Below are 20,231 nucleotides of genomic sequence, written 5' to 3' on the forward strand. Positions count from 1 at the left end.
TGTGATATCTGAGGTGACAACTTTTTTGGAATCGTTTTCTCAGTTCAGCAAACACGGATCTAATGGGTGAATAAACTGGCTGATTAAATATGCAATTGCCGAACCGCGCTGTTGGATTTAAATGAGCGTTTGATGGGGGGAAATGAATAATTCCGAGAAATAACTCACTCCTCCGGATCAAAGGATTTTAAGGTATGCTCTTATCAACCATGACAATGCATTACAATAATCTGTTCATCTCGAAAGCGTCTTGCTACAGTGCATAATTCACTTTTTTTTCAACTTTAAGTTGAAAAGGTTATGGTTTTTGGGAGCTGCAGCGCTACAGTTGCTTTGAATGGTTGAAGTGCGTTTGTGCGCTTGCGTGCGATTAGACAGATAAATCGAGAGAGGGAGAGAGAGAGAGAGAGAGAGAGAGAGAGAGGTAACCTATAAAACGCCCAAGAAAGAGGGAGAATGAACCCAGAAGCCTGGAGCCCATGCAGAGTGGCAGGTGTGTGGGTGCTTGTCGGTTTAATTAACGGCTGTTAATCTGTCAGTTAAATTACCTCATCTCACCATCATGTGCGTTAAAGTTTCCCTGACGTCCAGCAGCCACTGGAGATGGGCCGCTTAGACCTTAAAATTGTGCCTCTCCTGTTTTCTTCTCCCTGCTGTTATTGAATTACCGTATGTTTTTCAGAAGCATGTGATTTATATGGTCTTCATAAAATAGGCCTAATTTAATTTCTTTTGACTCGATTTTGATGCGGATGTGCGTCTGTGCGCATCAGTGGCGGCCTAGGGAAGTCTTTGTATGAGACAGTAGCCATCAGTATCTGTGGGCAATAGAGTGGTGAGAGAGAGAGAAAGAGAGAGAGAGAGAGAGAGAGAGAGACCAATCCTGTTAAGTAATATGAGATTCAATGCCATCTGAACTTCTCGACATCTAACTACTGTGATGCATTTTGAAACAAAAATCTCCCCATCTATGGCTCTTGACTTCCTTTTCTCTTTGCCAGTGATCGTCTCAGTGTAGCTTCTGCACCTGCAGACTGAAGATGTATCGGAGCGTGTGTGTGCTATCGGCGGTGCTGGCTCTTGTGCTCCCGCTGGGCCGGGCCTGTCCCAGGACCTGTAACTGTTACCAGGCCAGCGAGGTCCACTGCACCTTCCGCTCCCTGCTCGCCGTACCGCCCGGCCTGCCTGCACACACACTGCGCATAAACCTAGGGTAAGGCAACGCTCACACACATACACACACATGTTTGTATGACTATAGGCCTACTTGTGAGGACATTCAGTGACTACATTCATTTCCTAACCACTAACCCAAACCTTAACCTGTACCCTTAACCTAACCCTAATCCTAAAACTAACCTTAGTCCTAAACCCAAATCCTAACCCTAAACTTGACCCTTAAAGTTTTCTCACGTCAGAGGATTTTAGTCATCTTTTTATCCTTCCAAGGACATTTGGTCCTCAGAGGTTGAGAAATACGCACGCACACACACACACACACACACACACACACACAAATTAGGTTGTACTTTTGACTATAGTCTAGACTAGGGGAAGCCTTCCTTAGCCTTCCTCACACACACACACACACACACACACACACACACACGCACGCACACACACACACACACACACACACACACACACCACTTCCAAATTACATGTTATTTGTAGAAAGTTTTGCATTACCACAAATTTCCAAAGTTCTCTAAAAGAAACAAAAAGTACAGAACCTAAAATGGCTATGAAATGGTAATGGTTTTACTGTGGCAACAGATAGAAGGAGAGCACAAACCTCTGCCAATGCTGAACAATTCTCTAACTTGCTGTTACACCCAAAGACATCATTCCAATCACTTAAATTTTAAGTTAAATTGATTTTTAACACTGCAAGCATACAGTTCGATTTTGGAATCAAGTCTCTATCTACGTGAGTGTCATAGTTATGATTAAAAAATGATAATCATCTAATGGCAGAAAAATCTAATCAATTGTTCCTTGGCCTAAAGCCTATCTGCCCACCAAATTTGATGGAAATCCGTTCATAATTTCTTGAGATACCCTGCTGACAGACAGACAAACAACCTCATGGGCAAAAACATAATCTTCTTGGTGGAGGTAAATATTATTGGTCGTCATTGACTGATGATGTCATTAGTTGATGCTGCTGCTTCTGTGCTCTGGTAGGTTCAACAGCATCAGCAGGATCCCTGACAGTTCACTGGCTGGGCTAAAGAGGGCGGAGCTTCTGATGCTCCACGGCAACGACCTCCACCAGATTCCAGATGGGGCGTTTCGAGACATGAAATCACTACAGGTAAACAGGAAGAAGAGCAACAACGACAACAACAAATCCAGTTCCAGATTAGGTGTGTCAAGGTGTTAACTGTTCCAGGAGGAAGCTCTGGTCCGCAATGTCCTACACACAGAATCAGAATGAATAGAGAGGGAATCCCATTCAAATCAAAACTGTGGACAGTCATTTCAGCTGGTAGTTATATATGATATCATGATAGAGAAACGCCAACAGTCAATGTATGGAAAGTGCGTCTCTGTCCTTGGACCAAACCAAACCATCTATAGTGCGTTGTGAAATGTCAGAAATACATGCCTGTTAATTGGGGAAATCAATCAGTTATTTCCTCAGGTATTTAACCTTCGACTCTTTTTAGATTGAGTGTTTTGCAGGACACAGATGTGGAAGTCAAACCAGGAGCAAGTCTCCACAAAGTTTACTTTCATCCCTCTCCATCTCCCCAGGCAGGCAGGGAGGACCATGCATGGGCTTCTGTACTACTTCAAATGTGCTTTACTGGTGAAAACTCAACTCTTAAACATGTACATATGACAGTATGCCTGCACAGACCCTTAAAAGAGTTATGACATCTGAATGTTAGTTCACTGTTTGACAAAGAGCAAATTTAACAACATAGTCGGAACGGAAGCCACATTGATATGTGTGCCTGAATCTTGATTAATGACAAATGGATGCACAAATCTAAGAAGCATTTAACATTTGAACTCTGCAATCAGTATGCAAATCGATATGACACAGTTTAGTGTTTGTCTTCATGCGATTCTGTTCAGATTTTTCAGCAAATTTTCCTAATTTCTGTATAACTAATGCATAATTTATGTCCGTATCATCATTCTTTTCGCTGCTCGCTGACAGGAAACATATTGGACATTTTAGCAGAAACCTGAGGGCAGAGTTAGCAGTCCAGGGGGGAAGTGATATTACTCAACTGGCGATTATTCCCCTCAGCTCCGAGGCAGATGCTGATATATTTGCCATTGTGTGATAATGGGATCCATATTTCCATGTGTTGACATCTTCACGTGCTATATCTGTCAGCAGCTGGAACTTTTCCAGCTAAGTAGTCTCCCTGGAGAGCAGATTTATCATAAATCTCACAGAAACAGTGTTCCACAACCCGGTTTCCATGGTGTGTCTTCTGAAATATTTGGTGGATTCTCCACACATGACAAGAATAACAATACTGTATAGCTACTAAAGAGTCTCCTTCCCAGGATGAAGGACTACATTTTTTATTGAAAAAGTTTAAGAACAGCAGTGTTATAATGTCCCTTTAGTCCTCTCTGTTTTGACCTGATGTAGTGGGAAATTTTCTCCGTTTCAGGATAGGAGATTGTGGGCCGCTGTAATGTTTATCCTTACATTTTGGCTAAAATTGACACAGGGTGCATTCAAGCATTTTTGGCTACAAGGAAGATGTCACCCCTCTTCATCCACACTCAAATCACCCCCTGGTCATGTGGATGAGTGTCATACAATTCAACAACAAGTTGTGTCCCCTGACAATCTCATGAGCATGTATTCTACTTCTAAACAACAGCTCACCTCTCCACTTCCCCTCTTGTCCCAGATTTTGAAGCTGAGATATAACATGCTGAAGATCTTCCCCCGCATTCTCTCCTCTCTCCTCCCACTTCAACTCCTAACCAGAGGCTGAGGAAAATCTCCATTCGCCATTTATTCACTCTTCTAAATCCCACCCCCCGCTCTCCCCAGATATTAAAGCTGAGCTATAACAAGCTGAAGGAGATCTCTTCATCTCTGACCTTTTCTGGCCTGACCTCCCTGCTGCGCCTCCACTTGGACCACAACCTCCTCCAGCACATCCACCCCCAGGCCCTGCTCCAGCTGCCTAGCCTCAGGCTGCTACGTCTGCAAGGGAACCGACTGCATCAGCTGCACCCTCACAGTCTGTGCACGCTGTCCCTCCTGAATACCTATTACTACTCAACACTCAGGTAAAATTTAACACTTGAAGTACATGATGTAATAACCACTGTCGGGGTGAAGCTACTTTGAAAGTCTAGTTTTATAAGCTACCTTAAACAACCCTATCTGGGCTTGTCACAGAGGAATGTTCACTTTCTTTTGTATGTGAAGTCCATCACTCCTACATTTGCACTTGGTGAAATCCAAACCAAACAATCCAATCTGGGTTCTTCACAGAAAACAGTGGAAGGAATGTTAACTCTCTGTTGTAGTAAACTTAAATAAATAGAAGGGTCTTTGTAACATCTGACTTGTACAACCTTAATTAAAGGAGTAAATAAAAAATGAAACAATAAATAAAAAGTAATAACTAAAAACACAAATCAAATTTGAATTTAGTTGAACTACCATCAAGCTACAGCAAAAGGTAATTAAACTAGTAGTTTACTAGTGAAACTACTCCCAAAAACTGATAATAACATGATACTTTTGATTGATCCCTGCAGTCTCAAATGGAAAATGAATAGCCTGATGTAAAAGTAAAATTTCTATCATTGATTATTGATATATAGGTGAATACCGTAACTTTTAATACTAGCTACACCATCAGTCTCTGCTCCATATGTATTACTACTGCATACTGAGGTAAACATACAAGGTATAGTACAAATGGGTATATAACTTGGGCCTGATGATGATGATGCTGAGAATGATAGATGGATGATGATCTCAGCCTGAGGTTTTCTCACCTTTCACTCTCACTGCCTCCTCTTTCGTCCTTTCATCCATTCCTCTATATCTTTCCTGATACGTCTCTCTCCTCCTCTCCCTCTCCCTCTTTCCCGCTCTTCACCTCAACTCTTCACCCCCTTCCTCAATTCCTCTTCCCCTCCCTAGACACCTAGATCTGTCCAACAACAGTCTAACCACTCTGCCCAGAGAGACGCTAGTGACAGCGCCCCTACTGGAGACTCTGGTGCTGCAGGCTAATCCATGGAGTTGCGACTGTAGGATGAACTGGTTTCTCAGCTGGAGTCTGGCTCACCCAGGTGACTGGCATAGCTGTTTATGAAATATATCATCTGTTGTCACTTGACATTTCCCATTTACAGCCATTTGGTGTGCCTCCTCGCAAGCAGTTTAATTCAATTGGGGATGCAAAATGGTGAAAGTTAAAGCAACAAGTAGGTAACGCAAGTGTGACTGGAAGAGAGGAAGGAAACAATGAAAGACGAATGTGGTGAATGGAGGGAGAAACAGAAGACTAATCTGTTGGTGATTCCAGTCTGTAAGCAGTCTATTAGCCTTTTGATATCATGTGTCAGATCTAGCTAGATGACAGAAAGCAAGGCTAAGTTTACTCTCAGATACAAAGCACCACATCTGGTTTTGTTGTCTTAATACCTTTGACATCTCTCCACCTGCTTTTCATCACTCTCTCTTTTCTGTCTCTCCTCCAGTCAGTCGTTTGGCTGTGATAGAGATGTGAAAGAGGGTTGGACCGTGAAATGTGTCTCATTGATATGCCAGATTTACCTGCTGTGACTAATCTGTGATGACACCATTGATGTGTGCAGACAGCTGAAATATGGGCTAATGAGTGTAATAATGAAGCGATGCATATTGCTGATTTGTAAGCAGACCAAGCAACCATATGTAATTAGTTTGAGATATAAAGGTGGATGAACAGTTAGGAAGAGCTGGCATGACTAATTTATGACACAATGTGTGCAGATAGCTGAAATGTGGGCTAATATGTTTGTGTAGTTGCTATGATGTGATATACAGTGGATAAGCCATAGGCAGCCTATCATAGACTGCCTATCATGACATAATTCTGATCTCTCTCTCTCACTTTCTCTCTCTTTTTTTTAATTAGGCTTAATGAAATGTTCCAGAGGTCCTCAGTGTCCAGTCTGCGCCTCACCCAATTCCCTTAAAGGGCAGGGCTTGCTCGAGCAGAGTGACCTATCCTGCTCCTCGCCCGTCATCTCCTCCCCGGGAAGAGACCCACCTCTTGAGGCAGATCTCAATGAGATCCAACCAATCGAATCCTTCAGAGAGCCTTTAGGGACCGCCTCTCTGGGTCTATCTGACCAACAGGGGAACAGTGTTGATCTGAGTTGCAACATCACTCACTCTACCAACTCCCCGGATATTGCTCCTACTCCTGACCTCTCCCTTTCCTCCTCTTCTCCTCTCTCCCTCGCTTTGGCACTCTCCCTGGAATGCCCCGTGGAGAGAGAGAGCTACGAGCAACTTTGGAGGATCCTTGCTTACTACAGTGAGACTGCGGTCCGCCTTGAGAGGGAAATCATGCTGAGTAAAGCCCCAGCTTTGGCTTACCGTTACAGGCAGGCAGCAGAGACAGAAGGATACTACCATACTGGAGTCAGAGTTTCAGTTAAAGCCAAACCACACTGGCTACTACAGCCAGCTATCAGCATTCAACTTAACAGAGCGCAGTCCAGCGGACACAGAGTTCAGCTTATACTGACGACAAGAGTGTCTGCTCATCCTGACCCTGTTTCTCACACCTTGCTATCTTCCTCCTCCTCCTCATCCTCCCCTTCTCCTCATCCATGGGTGCTGATTTCAACTAACCATACCACCACGGCTCTGGCAGCAGTAGCAGGCAGTAGGGTAGAGCTATCCTGCCCTCTTCTCAGTTCTGGTAACCCCACCTTACAGTGGATTCTCCCAGATGGGTCCAAACTCATCTCCCCCTCCAGCAGCCCAGATGGTAGACTCCGGGCCTCCGCTTTTGGTTTACTTCTACAGAAATTGGAGCTCTCAGATGCTGGACTGTATCATTGCGTGGCCCGGGTGGGTAGGGATGTAGACGTTCTCCCCCTGCGCCTGGCAGTGGAAGAGTCCTCTGTTCCACCTCCTGGAGAGCAAGTGGGGCCTTCTGTCACTGGAATGGTTGGGGACCCTGTCAGTCTGCCCTGCAAGGCATCTGGTTCACCAACACCTCATGTTAGTTGGGTGTTACCAGATGGGAATATAGTACGGTGGGGCTTAGCTGTGTCGGGTGGACTCACTATACAATCAAATGGGACTCTGTCCCTGCCTCACCCTTCTCTGAATGACGGCGGCCAATACCGTTGCATGGCGATCAACCAATATGGCGCTGACTCGCTTTCCACGCAGCTGGACTTAAACCCACGTCGCGCCCCACCTATCAGGACTTCATTTCCCAGAGGGCCACAATCAGCCGCTGGACGGTCAACCCGGATACGAGCCCCATTGCTACGGCAGACTATGGTGGAGGAAGGGTCAGGGGATGAAGAAGAAGAAGAAGAAGAAAGGATTCCTATTGCCAATAAGAGGCGTCCAAGACCACCCCAACCCCCCCTAAACAGACGTTATCCAATCGGACACCCCCGAAGACGTGGGCCTGTGAGAGGGGGCCCCCCAAGAAGGGGAGGGGGGGCAATATCCACCACTGAACAGAGAAGAAACCGCTTTGACAACAGACATAGAGTTAGCACAACCAAACAGAGGATAGACCCTCAGAAATGGGCTGATCTACTGGCTAAGATACGCCAAAGGACTGCCCTCAACAACACCAGTGATCCAGTCACAGCGGGAGAACCCATATCTGAACCAATAGGCAGAGAGAAAGGTCGAGAGACATCAAGACATGAGGGAGAGAGAGATGAAGAAAGAGAAAAAGGAACTAGAGTGGAAGTGGAAGAAACTGAAGAAACTGAAGGATCATCTATTGATGACGTCAGTCTACAAGAGGAAGGCCTGCACCCCGTTCACCCTGTGCACACAGAAACACAGACTCACAGAGAGACAAAAACAGACACCAAAACAGACACAGAGATAGAGAGAGGCACGGAGAGGCCAACAAAAATCCAGACAGACATGGAGAGAGAGAATGAGACAGAGACACGCACACAGACAGAGAGAGAGGGTGACACTGGTCCACAGACAGAGACAGTGACAGAGACACAGAAAGACCGAGCCACATATAAGCCGATCTCTGGAACCAATGAAATCGTCCCAGAGCCAACAGAAGCAGACGAGCGAGGAGCAAACCCTAACCCATCGAGAACCAGGCCTCAGAGCCCCCGACAGGGGGTCTACCCCAATTTGGTTCCCAACTCGCGGCCCCAAAGCCCCTGGAACACTCGCAGGAGGATCGGACAGCGGAGACGAATCATCAACAGGCCCAGGGGGCGACCTTTGACCCCACCCCAACCTCTCCCTGACCTTACGACCCCAAGATCGCAAACTGTGACCCCTGACACCACCACCATCCCAACGGATACTTTGTCTCTGCCTTCTACAACCACTTCTCCAGCCACTATGTTGGCAGAGAGCAACCATATTAGGACTTCTAGTGCCGCTCCAAATGGCTTGGAACTGAATCCTCTGTCTCCCTCTGTTTCTCCCTCTCTCCCTCTCTCCCCTTCTGAATCCGCCTCTCCCTCTATTTCTTCGTCTTACTCCCTGACTCACTCTCTATCCACCACCCTCTCTCCCTCCTCCTCACATCCCTCCACTTCCCAGACACACACAGACACGATGACTCACTCAGTCAACATCCCAGACAGTGTGGAGATTGCTCTCGCACACACACCCACACACACACCCACACACTCTCATGTCGCGATGGCACGGACACACATGCCAGCCACGCAGACACCCGCAAGGACACATACGCATGGCACACAGGGACACACACCCTCAGGCAAATATCTTGATAGACCCCCAAGCAAACACAGTGAGGAGCTGGAGAGGAATTTGTCAGGTGGGCCATATGTGTCTCACTCCTTCACTCCTCACTCATCCTCCCCCTCCTCCTCCATAGTCCCCAGTACAACTACAACTGCCACCACTACTGCAAAAATCACTACAACTCCATCAACCACTCCTCTTACAATTAGCACTCATTCCACTAGTACTACTAGAAGCACTACCGCTATCTCTACTACTACAACTAGTAAAATTACGACTCCCATCACCACCACTTCAACTAAGATTACTCCCACCACTACAACTAGAAGAACTATAATAAATCCCATCACTTCTACTACTACTACTACTACAACCATTACTTCTACAACTACTCCACCTTCTAGTACAATCAGAAGCACTACAACTAATCCCACTCCTATGACTACTACTACAACCATAATTATTCCAACTTCTAGCGCTACCAGAAGTACTACAACTGTTACTACTGCTAGTACCACAACTCCTATTCCTACAACTACTACCCCGACTACTACTACTTCTACAACTATTCCTCCTACTACTACAACTACATCCTCAACCACGACAACTACCACTAGGGCAGCTACTCCTATTACTTATACTAGTGCCAGTACTACTCCTACGATTACCACATCCACAAGTACCAGATCATCTTCCAGGGAGAGGCCGAGCCCGGGGCAAGTTGACCACAGAGGGAGGCCTGTTTCTGGGGTTCCAAACCAGAGCAGACCCCTTCCCGACTGGAGGAACCCTGGAGTTAATTCTATTCCAGATTCACACAGCAGCAGGCCGCGCCCGCCCTCCTCTCCTTCCCTCCCTGCTTCACCCGGGGTGAGTTAAAAATCAGCACATCACAATGCCATGAGTGGATATATTGCGACACCAGAGAAACTAGCTAGACAGGACCACAATTTGTTCATTGTTAATTTGTTAGTTCATTGATTTATTGATCGTTCCCCCCATTTTTCTGTTACTTATTTTCATTCATTCATTCATTCAATGGTTTCTTCAGTGCTCTCTTAAATGTAAGTAGGCTGAAATTCATCTATATACAGCTATTTATCTTTGTGGTCAGCTAAGTGGAACTCAAATTAGCATTTCTTTGCTAAGTGAGTTCTGGCCCAGAAAACAGCAACACACACACGTGACACACAAACGGAGAGTGTGCGAACCCTCAGGGAAAAACTTAGCAGAAAATGCACAATAGATCTGAAAATAGTCTAATCTGTATCCAGATGACCTGCTATTAAACCTTAGGGATGTTTATAACAATTCTTCAATTTCATGGGTTTTCCAGAGCGATGGCAGAGTCCCTGTAAGATCTAAAGAGGAGATTAAAAACATGTGTTCCACAATCAACAGCATTAAGTGCTTTCAGAGCCTAATCCTAAGGGATTTAAGATAGTCAATTATTAATTAATTTGCAGAGCTCTGCTGGCAGGCCTGTCCAGACCAACCCACTGGGTCCACCACAAGTGAGTAACTCTAGATCTAGGATCACAGTGATTCTATATTGAATTTGTGATCCTAATACAATACAATGAATATAAGAAGGGTTTCGTTCCAAAATATTATTTATTCATTTTGGTTGATGTTTATTGCTCGATATTACAAAAAGACAAGTAATTACATCATCTAAATTGCAAAGGTCAACGGTGCAAAGATCCATAGTGAGTTTACTTTCATTCCAGCATCATTTTGTAAGAGTTGGATATCTCATTTTGGAATAAAACTCTTCATACTGTTATATCTGACATTTCTTTGGTTAGCTATGGTATTATTACCTCTGCCAATGAAGTTGGAAGGAGGCTATGTTTTCACCCGTCTGTTTCCAAGATATCTCAAAAAGTTTCAAATGGATTTGGATGAAATTTGGTGAATATGTAGCCCTTGGCCAAAGGATTAGCTGATTAGATTTTGGTGGTGACTAGGATCTAGGATTTCCACCCTTAGATGATTTTTGTTTTTTAGCCAAAACTATTATGCTGTGTTCAAAGTCAGCTGCTTAAAAAGCATTGCTTCATGTGTTATTTTGTTGGAAAATCAAGACAAATAATAAACAAATTCAAACCTTTATAGAAGTTGCAGCTTTGCAAGTTCAGTGTTTGCAGAGGTCTGTGCTCTTCTAGTTATCACTTTTCAGTCACCATTGATCATCATTGATTATTTTATTTGTCACTATAATGTGGTTTCTAAATCTTTGTCACAGGTCCCAGTTGTGAGATCCAGACCGAGGATCGCAGACCCCCACATCAGGACGGTGTCAGTTCCAGCAGAGAGCACAGCCAGGCTGGCCTGTGAGGCTCAGGGAGAGCCCAAACCCTCCATCACATGGACCAAGGTCTCCACAGGTACACACAGTCAGGCAGACACTAAGTCGGGCACACATTACGTAATTTCTCCACACACACATGCACTCACACACACACACGCACTCACACACACACACACACACACACACACACACACACACATACACACACACACACACACACACACACATTTTTAACAAAACTGCTCTTGCATGAATGTACGAATGAGGGCTGAGCTCAGTTTACTTTTATTTCATCAATGTCTTCAGAGCTGAAACACTGAAAAACTTTCTGCATTCATTTCTTTAACTGCAGCTAGTATAAGACATTCTGTCTGTCCCAAAAAAAAATGTGTGTGCCATTGTAGGACACAGCCATAAAGACTTTTATGAGACTGATCACTGCATCACTTTGAGGGTTAGGGTTAGTTAGTCAATTTTTCATGCATGCTGGCTTCCCCAAGCGCCAACCTGTTCACAGCTTATCACAAATGATGTGCTTCTTTAATGTCCAGTCTGTTATGAAATAATTATGTATGAATTCTCTATTATTAGCAAACTAATAAGAGTTTCTATTTACATTCTGAAGTCACAGATTTGAAAGGAAATCACGCTCAGCCTCAGTATGTACTGTGACGGCATGAATACTCACACATACAGTCGATTTTACACCGATGAAGTAATTCAACACCCATTTACACCCAGCATTACGCACTGGCATACATACAATGGGCTTTTCTTAAGCTTGCCATGATGGAAAAAACACACTGCGAGAAAGTAATGGAAGATTTTGTGCATCGCATCACTGAGTTTACTTCACTGCTGTGTCACTGTGTGTCCCTGTCCCTCCTTTCCTCTCCGTCTCTTTCTCACACTCTAACTTTCTTTCCCTCTGTTTTTCCCCACTCGCTCTGCTCGCTGCTGCTCTCTCTCTCCCTCTCTCTCTGTCCCTCTCTCTCTCTCTCTCTCTCTCTCTCAGGAGCGGTGATGTCAGTTGACTCCAGGGCTCAGCGTTTTGAGGTCCTGCCAAATGGCACCTTTGTTATCCAGAATGTTCAGCTGCAGGACAGGGGGACGTACATCTGCAGTGCACACAGCTACCTGGGCCGTGACAGGTAACAGCACTGATACCAGTTATTCATATTAAAACACTATTCACCATTAATTTATAATGATCATCGTTTGCAATATTTACAATAATTAATTATGTAGACCTAAGGGGAACTCTCGCTGCATGCTTATTATATATTTTGCTTTGTTTCCTTTTCCATGGTGAAGAAAAACTTTTTCTTTGTGAAATAATATAGGTCATTTTGAGAGACTATTCAATACTTAATTCTATGAATATATAGAATTCAGCTTTTCATGTGCAGACACAGCTATGAACCCTATTAGATTCAACAGGTTTTAAGGGGACTTAAGACCAGTGTTGGGCAAGTTACTGAAAATTAGCATTTAGTTACAGTTGGGACAAGACAACTGTCAAATTTTATCTATCATTGTACCCATTATCACTATGATGAAAAGTAAGTAGCGGAACAATAACACACAATAGATATGTTTTGATAGGCGTATTTATTGTAGCCTCGACAGGCCTTCAAATCAAGCATTAGTACACTCTTTTGGCAGTGTAAAATTAAATAACAACTACACTCTTTTGGCAGTGTAAAATTAAATAACAACTACACTCTTTTGGCAGTGTAAAATTAAATAACAACTGTTTCTCAGACATTTGTCGTGTTGTTTTGCTAGGTGCTTCGGAAGATTAGAATTGCTAGTCTTTGATGTGGAAAAGTTTTCACACCTGCACATAGACTACAGCTACAAACTGTGTTTTTGTCCTGTATCTCAAGGAGGGAAAAATAATGTCCGTATTTCCAGGACAGTAATTTCATGCCTGAACTGTCGGCCATTATGTGGGCTCACTACCGGACCGGTAGTCTTTTGATTCACTTGCGCCACCGTAAGGTCGGATGATCATAAACCGGATAATCCTCTGAAGTTGTCCGCTATTTTCACGTAAAGTAACGTGTAACGAGCCCATTTTAATTTCAGTAATTGTAATTGCGTTATTTAATTTGAAAAAGTAATTAGTTACATTACTAGTTACTGCCAAAGGTAATGGAATTACAGTAACGCCCAACACTGCTTAAGACATATGCAACTCTTTGTATATGACATCCATCTGAAACAGTTGATTTGTTTGAAATATGCCATACTATATGTGTCTGTGTAACATGATTAAAATGTGGTACATTCTCATATGGCTTGTGTTTGTGACAGTGTCCATGTTCCTATCAGGAAATGTGCTTGAATTGTTTTAAGTGTGTTTTAGGTCTATACTAAATGTGTGATATGAAATTTGTATGTTTCTATCTGAAATATGAGTTTGAAATGTTGGTATGTTTCGATTGTATTGAATGTGTGTGCTTTATGTTCTTCCGTGCCAGGATGCTCACCACCCTGGAGGTGTGGTCCCGCCCCCCTCGGATGCAGCTGGCCAGTTACAGAGAAACTACCATTCACCAGGGTGGGGAGGTGTTCTTGGACTGCCAGGCGGACGGCGTTCCAGCCCCTCTGCTCTCCTGGGTTCTGCCCGACCGCTCTGTCCTGACCCCTGCTGACCCCTCCCGTGGTCGGATCACCATGCAAACAAATGGAACGCTCCACATCTCGGTAACGTTACCTAGCGACCGGGGTGTGTATCGCTGCGTGGCCTCCAACTTGGCGGGTGCTGCCAGTGCCTCTGTGCGCGTGCATGTGTCCTCGTTGCCCCCGGTGATACAGCAACCCCGAGAGGAGCGCTTGGTTTTGACTCCAGGGATGCCTGTTTATGCCCACTGCTCTGCCCGGGGCGCCCCGCCTCCCGCACTGCGCTGGCGAATCCCAGATGGGACCCTGGTTCGCCCATCCCAGTTTCTCCATGGAAACCTCTTTGTCTTGCCCAATGGGACGCTGCACATTCGGCGACTCGGGCCAAAGGACGCTGGGAGTTATGAGTGCACTGCAGGCAATGCTGTTGGAGCTGACAGGAGGACAGTGAGGGTGGAAGTAGCAGGAGGGGCAGAAAGACAAGGAGGAGAAGGAGGCAGAGTAGGAGGAGCAGGGAATGGAGGGACAGGAGGAGCTGTTACCACATCCAGACAACAATCTCCTTCATCTTCCCTCCCCTCCTCTCCCTCGTCTCTCCCCATCTCCCCCTCCAATCCATTTAACTCCACCAGACTCTCCCCTCCATCTCCGTTTGATAGATCCAGGACCTCCCCGCTCTCCCCCGGCTCTTCTCGCTCCTCTCTTTATCCTCACCCACCCACCTCGTCTAACTCCCCTCTCAAAAACAATAAAGCAGTCAGCGCCTCCCCCACACACTCCCCCAACTTCAACCGAGCTAAATTCCCCTCTCTCTCCCCACCCTCCTCTCTCTCTCCCTCAGTCCCAACAAATAACACCAAACTCTCACCTCCCGTTGTCAACAATTCAAGACTCACCCCTTCCTCCCCTACTGACAAAAGCAGAGCCTCCCCTCTCTCCCCCTCTTTGCCCGTCTCCCTCCTCAGTAAAGCCCGTATCGTCTCCACCTCGCCCTCCATCACGATGGTCCACTACGGGGGGATTTTGCAGCTCCACTGCTCAGTATCTGGCAACCCATCCCCCACCATCATCTGGAGGACCCCCAACAGGAAACTGGTGGACATGCATTTCAGGTACAGGTGGTGCGCATATGTGTATGAAGAAGAGAGAGTGTGTGTGTGTTTTTGTTTGACAAAAATGTAAATGTAAGTAAATATAAATATGCATTAAAAATGTGCAATTGCAACTTCTATCTTGCAGTAATTCTGTTGGTATTGTGTTTCTAATTGTGTGCATATATGTTTTTGTGGTGTGTGTGTGTGTATATGTGTGTTTGTGTTCTAGTTTTGACCGGCGTCTGAAGGTCCATGCTAATGGCACCCTGTCAGTCCAGGCGGTGACAGAGAAGGATGCTGGAGACTACCTCTGCATCGCACGCAACAAGGTCGCCGATGACTACCGCCTCCTGCGTGTCTCTGTGGCTACCAAGCCTGCCAAGATCGAGCCCAAGCAGCCGTCCAATCAGATGGTGTCATTCGGCGGGTCGCTGAAGGTGAGCTGCCAGAAAAAGAAAGGAAAGCTTTATTCTGTGTCTCAGCTCCCAAAAGTGATGTTTGTTCCAAAAATAGGTAACAGTTATGATTCATATTACACTTTAATTAGGATTATGAGAATGCTTATTGGTCTTCTATCACTGGACTGCTGTTGTACTAGGCACAGGGTAAGAACTTAACTTTTGGTCCTTTTCAGGGGCAATTTTATTGAACTATGAAATAATACATTGGCATTGCATATTGGCAAATAAACATTCAATTTGTACCAGATTTGCTTTATTTGAAATCATAATATATCACAATCCCACACTTGTTTTCCACTTCTGGAAACTTGCGGAAGGCCTTACAAACGAGGATCCTCAACCAGTTTATCTTCCAACCCTCGATTGTTTAGTTTACAATATTGGTTGTTTTATTGTTTGTTGATGCAGTGGTTTGTGTGGGTTCGGCATTTTGTTCTACAGTTGGCTGCATGGTGCCGACATTTTCTACTCCTCCAGGCTGTGTGCTCGATTGTTTTCCAATCAAAAGTGGTCCAGTTTTCTCATCCAACACACTGGAAAAAACTGCTCCCACAAATCACCAACGGTGGAGATGGAGACAGTAGTTGCATTTGCACATGAATATTTGAGAACTCTGTGAAAAAAATGTGAACAGGGTGAAATACAAAAAAGGGGAATTTTTTGTCCCTCATTTTTAATTTCATGGACATTTTATGAACTTTCAAGGGCATTTTTGCTCTGAGCCTTCATTAATTTCTGACCTTGACTGGCAACGCCCAAGGATGGATGTATCTAACTTTGTGGGTGTTTACCAATGTATTCTTTCTTTTCTATTTTCTACTGTGACTTTTGTTTTTGTCCAGCCAGGCTCCATGAAAAAAAAAAAGCTGAATACACGTATAACACCTTCTGACACAGAAAACTGCAATATCCGCAGTGATTCAGCTTTCATCACAATGAAAGTCACATAGCCCGGCACACAGAAATTCATAACAACCATTTAAAAGCAGCAGCATTGCAGCACTGCAATTGAGTATTGATCCTGTTCCCTCCAGGTGGACTGCCTGGCATCAGGACTGCCTGACCCAGCTGTCCGTTGGAGCCTACCAGACGGGACCATGGTGAACAGCGTGTTGCAGGGGGACAGAGGAGGGCGAGCACGCAGGCTAACTGTGTTTGACAATGGGACATTACTGGTTCCAGCAGTGGGAATGAAAGAGGAAGGAGAGTACACTTGTTATGCTGAGAACCAAGGAGGGCAAGACACCATGAAGGTAAGAACAGAATTTCCTCATGGAGATGACTTAGTCATGTTAATTTATTCATTCAATTATTCTTTCATTCAATTGATTTATTGCTAGCTTGGTTTACTGATTTATTTTTAACCATTCATAAATTGATTCATTCATTATTTCAACTGTTCTCTGTAATCGTTTTATTTAATCAAAACATGCAATTAAAAATATTATGCACAGAAATAACAATACATACTCCTAATACAGACAATTCATTCATTCATTCATTCATTTATTCATTCATTCATTCATTAATCGATTTATTCGTTCCTTTAAGGTCAAAGTTAAGGTCATGATGACTTCTCCACCAACCTTCACTGATGACCCAACCTATCACATCATCAAAGTGCGACAGGGAGCCACTGCCTCCATTAGCTGCCGGGCCACAGGAGACCCCGCCCCGACAGTAACATGGTTCTCCCCAAGCAGTCGTGTCATCCCACGAAGTTGGGGTTCCGGTTATTTTTTGCAGCGGGTTGTGATGGTTTCAGATGGAACTCTGGAAATCCGTCTGGCCCAAAGGACCGACGCAGGGAACTATACCTGCCGAGCGAGCAGCTCAGCCGGGGAGAGCAGCAGGGTGGTGGGCCTAGAGGTGGAAGCTCCTAACCATGGACTGAGCAGCAGGGCGGGGGCAAGTGGAATTACTGTGGGAGTCAGTGGAAGAGGTAGGAGTGCTAGCAATGGGCCTGGTAGTGGTCACAGTAGTAGTAGGTCAGGTGACAATATTGTCAACACAGGGCTAAACAGGGCTTCTCCTCATTATGGATTTACCAGTGGAGTCACAAGCAGGCTTGGTAGTAACAGTAATAGTAGCAGCAGCAGCAGTAATAGTAACGATAGGGTAAGAAACACTGTACCAAGTACTGGCATTAACATAGCAAACAGTGGCTTTAATCCTGCCAGTAGGACTGCCAGTAGTATTGGAGTCAACGGGCCTAACAACGGAGTTACAACACGACTTGGTAGCAGTGTAATCAGTGTTGGAGTGAGTGGGGCTAGCAATATAGCTATTAAAACAGATAACATGGGAGTAAATAGGAATGGACCTGGCATTGCAAGTAGTAGTAATAGTGTGGGTAACAGTCACAACACAGTTGGAGGAGTTAGTGTTGGTGGGGTGGCTGGGACTAGAGGTAGGACTAGTAACGATGGTAGCACTAGCACAGTCTATGGTAGCACAAGTGGTACTTCTAGTAATACTGGAGTTATTAGTAGCAGTGCGTCTAATAATGGAGCTGGTGCTAGCATACTGCGAGGAAATGGGTTCAGTAGGAGTAGTAATGCAGGAATGACTAGCAGTGGTACTAGTGATACTGGTAAAAGTGCTAGCAATACAGGTGCTAATAACTCTGCTAACACCGTGGTGGGTGTGGTAACATCAGTGAAGCAGCACGTGGTTAAAGGCCAAACTGTTCTTCTACCGTGCCCGTCCCATGGCTCCCCTCCCCCTCGTCTGTCCTGGCTTCTGCCTGGTAACGGCGTTTTACCGGCTCCTTACTACGGCAGCCGACTCACCGTATACCGGAATGGCTCCTTGGAGCTGCGGGGCGTGCGGCCGAGTGATGGTGGGATCTTGGTGTGTGTGGTGAGAGGAGAGAGTGGAGAGTCGCGGATACAGGTGGAGCTGGTGGTCTCTGAGATGCAGGAAGAGGCCAAAGCTCCATACAGGGGAGCGGCTGTAGAAAGACCTGCGCCGAAAAGTCCAGTTTTATTTGAGGCAGCTCGCTCACCAGAGTCTGTTCGCTCCTTAAACCCACCACCAGTGTTACCTGAGACGCTTCCTCCAAGAATCCCAGTTACTGAAAAGCCTCCACAGAGAACGCCATTTTTACCCACTGCACCTCGCCCAGCAGGCCCACCACTCCGCTCAAGTGTCCCAGTCTCAGAGCCAGTGGTGAGCACCAGAACAGCCTCCCTGGTGAGCATCATTAACGGAGAGAGCCTTCGCCTGCCCTGCCCCGCTCCTCCAGCCCCCGGCTACGCCCAAGGCTCTCTCTCCTGGACCCTGCCCAGCGGCAAGGTGCTGTCTCGGGGCGAGAACGACGACTCAGGCCAATACTCGGTCCTGGGGGATGGAACGCTAACGGTCCAACAGGCATCTGTTTTTGACCGCGGCTCCTACTCCTGCCGATCCACCAATCACGACTCCTCCTCAGTCTCAGTCGTCATGGTTCCTGTGATCGTCATTGCCTACCCCCCACGCATCACAACGGGCCCCTCCCCTATGACCTATACACGGCCTGGGGTTGCCGTGGAGCTGCCCTGCCTGACCATAGCGACACCCCGGGCGACTGTAACCTGGGAAACACCAGACATGTCACAGCTGAGGGTGACGGGTCAGGCGCGTATCTATGGCAACCGCTACCTTAGCGCTCAGGGTTCCTTGGTGATTCAGAACCCGACGAGTAGGGATACAGGATTTTACAGATGTACCGCTAAGAACGTGATAGGAGCTGACACCAAGGCTACCTACCTGCATGTTATATAATGGAGTGATGCGAACACATGCACAGACATGCATCTGTGCACACACACATACATAACACACACAGAATGCACACATACACAGACATGCATACATATGTGTATGTAGCACACACAGATACACTCAAACACACACACACACACACACACACACACACACACACACACACACATGGATGGACAGAGACGCCACCAAAGACTGTTCCATACTGGTGACTGTTAATGACTTCCTATACTGTTAATAGGATGTGTCCCTCATGCCCAAAGGAACTGCAAATCTCAGTGCAGGAGATACTGTTGAACGGAAGAAAAGACTCTACTAATATAATATATGTCTCATATATGTCTTTTTTTAATGTGTGTCATTTCAATCCTTGTGTTTTTATTGTTTTTATATCATGAGTTGCAAGATGCTCTGCAGATAGTGAGTGTCATGTGTTTGTGTCTGCAGATAATCTGTGGATGGACTTGAGGAGTGACAATAATGAAGCATATCACGTGTTTTAATGTAGCTGATTGTATACTTAACCTGTTGTGCCTTATGTTGTCTGTTGTATGGGCCTATAAACAGTTTTTAAATGGTGCTCATGGCAAAATACAAATGCAGCATACAATGCACAGCACATTTTAGATTGCAGCACAAATCAATATGTTGCAGTACTGACTAGACTGGTACATGTGCTGTTTTTTGAGGCTGAGGTGATGCAGCAAAGAGCACAATACCTGAGCGATTTAAACACCCACAATTGTACCGATGGACTATTTCAGGGAACAAAAGCAGCAGCTACTGTTGTGCTATATCAATCCAAGTAATCATAACAAATCTATAATACTCTTTATTGCTATATTTTTCTACAGCACTGGTTTTCAGACTTTTTCTTTGGGCCCTGCATTATAAGATATTTCCTCTAATGAGCCCAAACTAATTTTGCTGTGTATTGTTTTGGCATATTTAACTACATTCTCTCTGTTTCCCTGCCTTCTAGTGAAGTTCAGTGTAGGGCTGGGCAATATGGACAAAATTAATATCACAAT

At 45.3% G+C, this 20,231-nt stretch overlaps 1 protein-coding gene across 1 annotated transcript; it reads left to right on the forward strand.

Moving 5' to 3' along the window:
- The first annotated feature begins 1,040 nt into the window (after positions 1-1,040).
- Positions 1,041-19,200, forward strand: LOC139649398 (matrix-remodeling-associated protein 5-like). The gene is given in 14 exon segments (XM_071525791.1): positions 1,041-1,213; positions 2,188-2,317; positions 4,034-4,275; positions 5,144-5,295; positions 6,126-9,808; positions 11,187-11,328; positions 12,268-12,403; positions 13,739-14,359; positions 14,843-14,992; positions 15,204-15,411; positions 16,470-16,688; positions 16,987-17,304; positions 18,050-18,059; positions 18,062-19,200. Coding segments are annotated over 14 exon segments (7,323 nt in total).
- The last annotated feature ends 1,031 nt before the right edge of the window (positions 19,201-20,231 follow it).

Source organism: Centroberyx affinis, unplaced genomic scaffold (assembly GCF_046629955.1).
Source record: "Centroberyx affinis isolate AG114_WGS23_722 - 3 ecotype Tasmania unplaced genomic scaffold, CSIRO-AGI_Caff_v1 ptg001337l_1, whole genome shotgun sequence".
Classification (NCBI taxonomy): Eukaryota; Metazoa; Chordata; class Actinopteri; order Beryciformes; family Berycidae; genus Centroberyx; species Centroberyx affinis.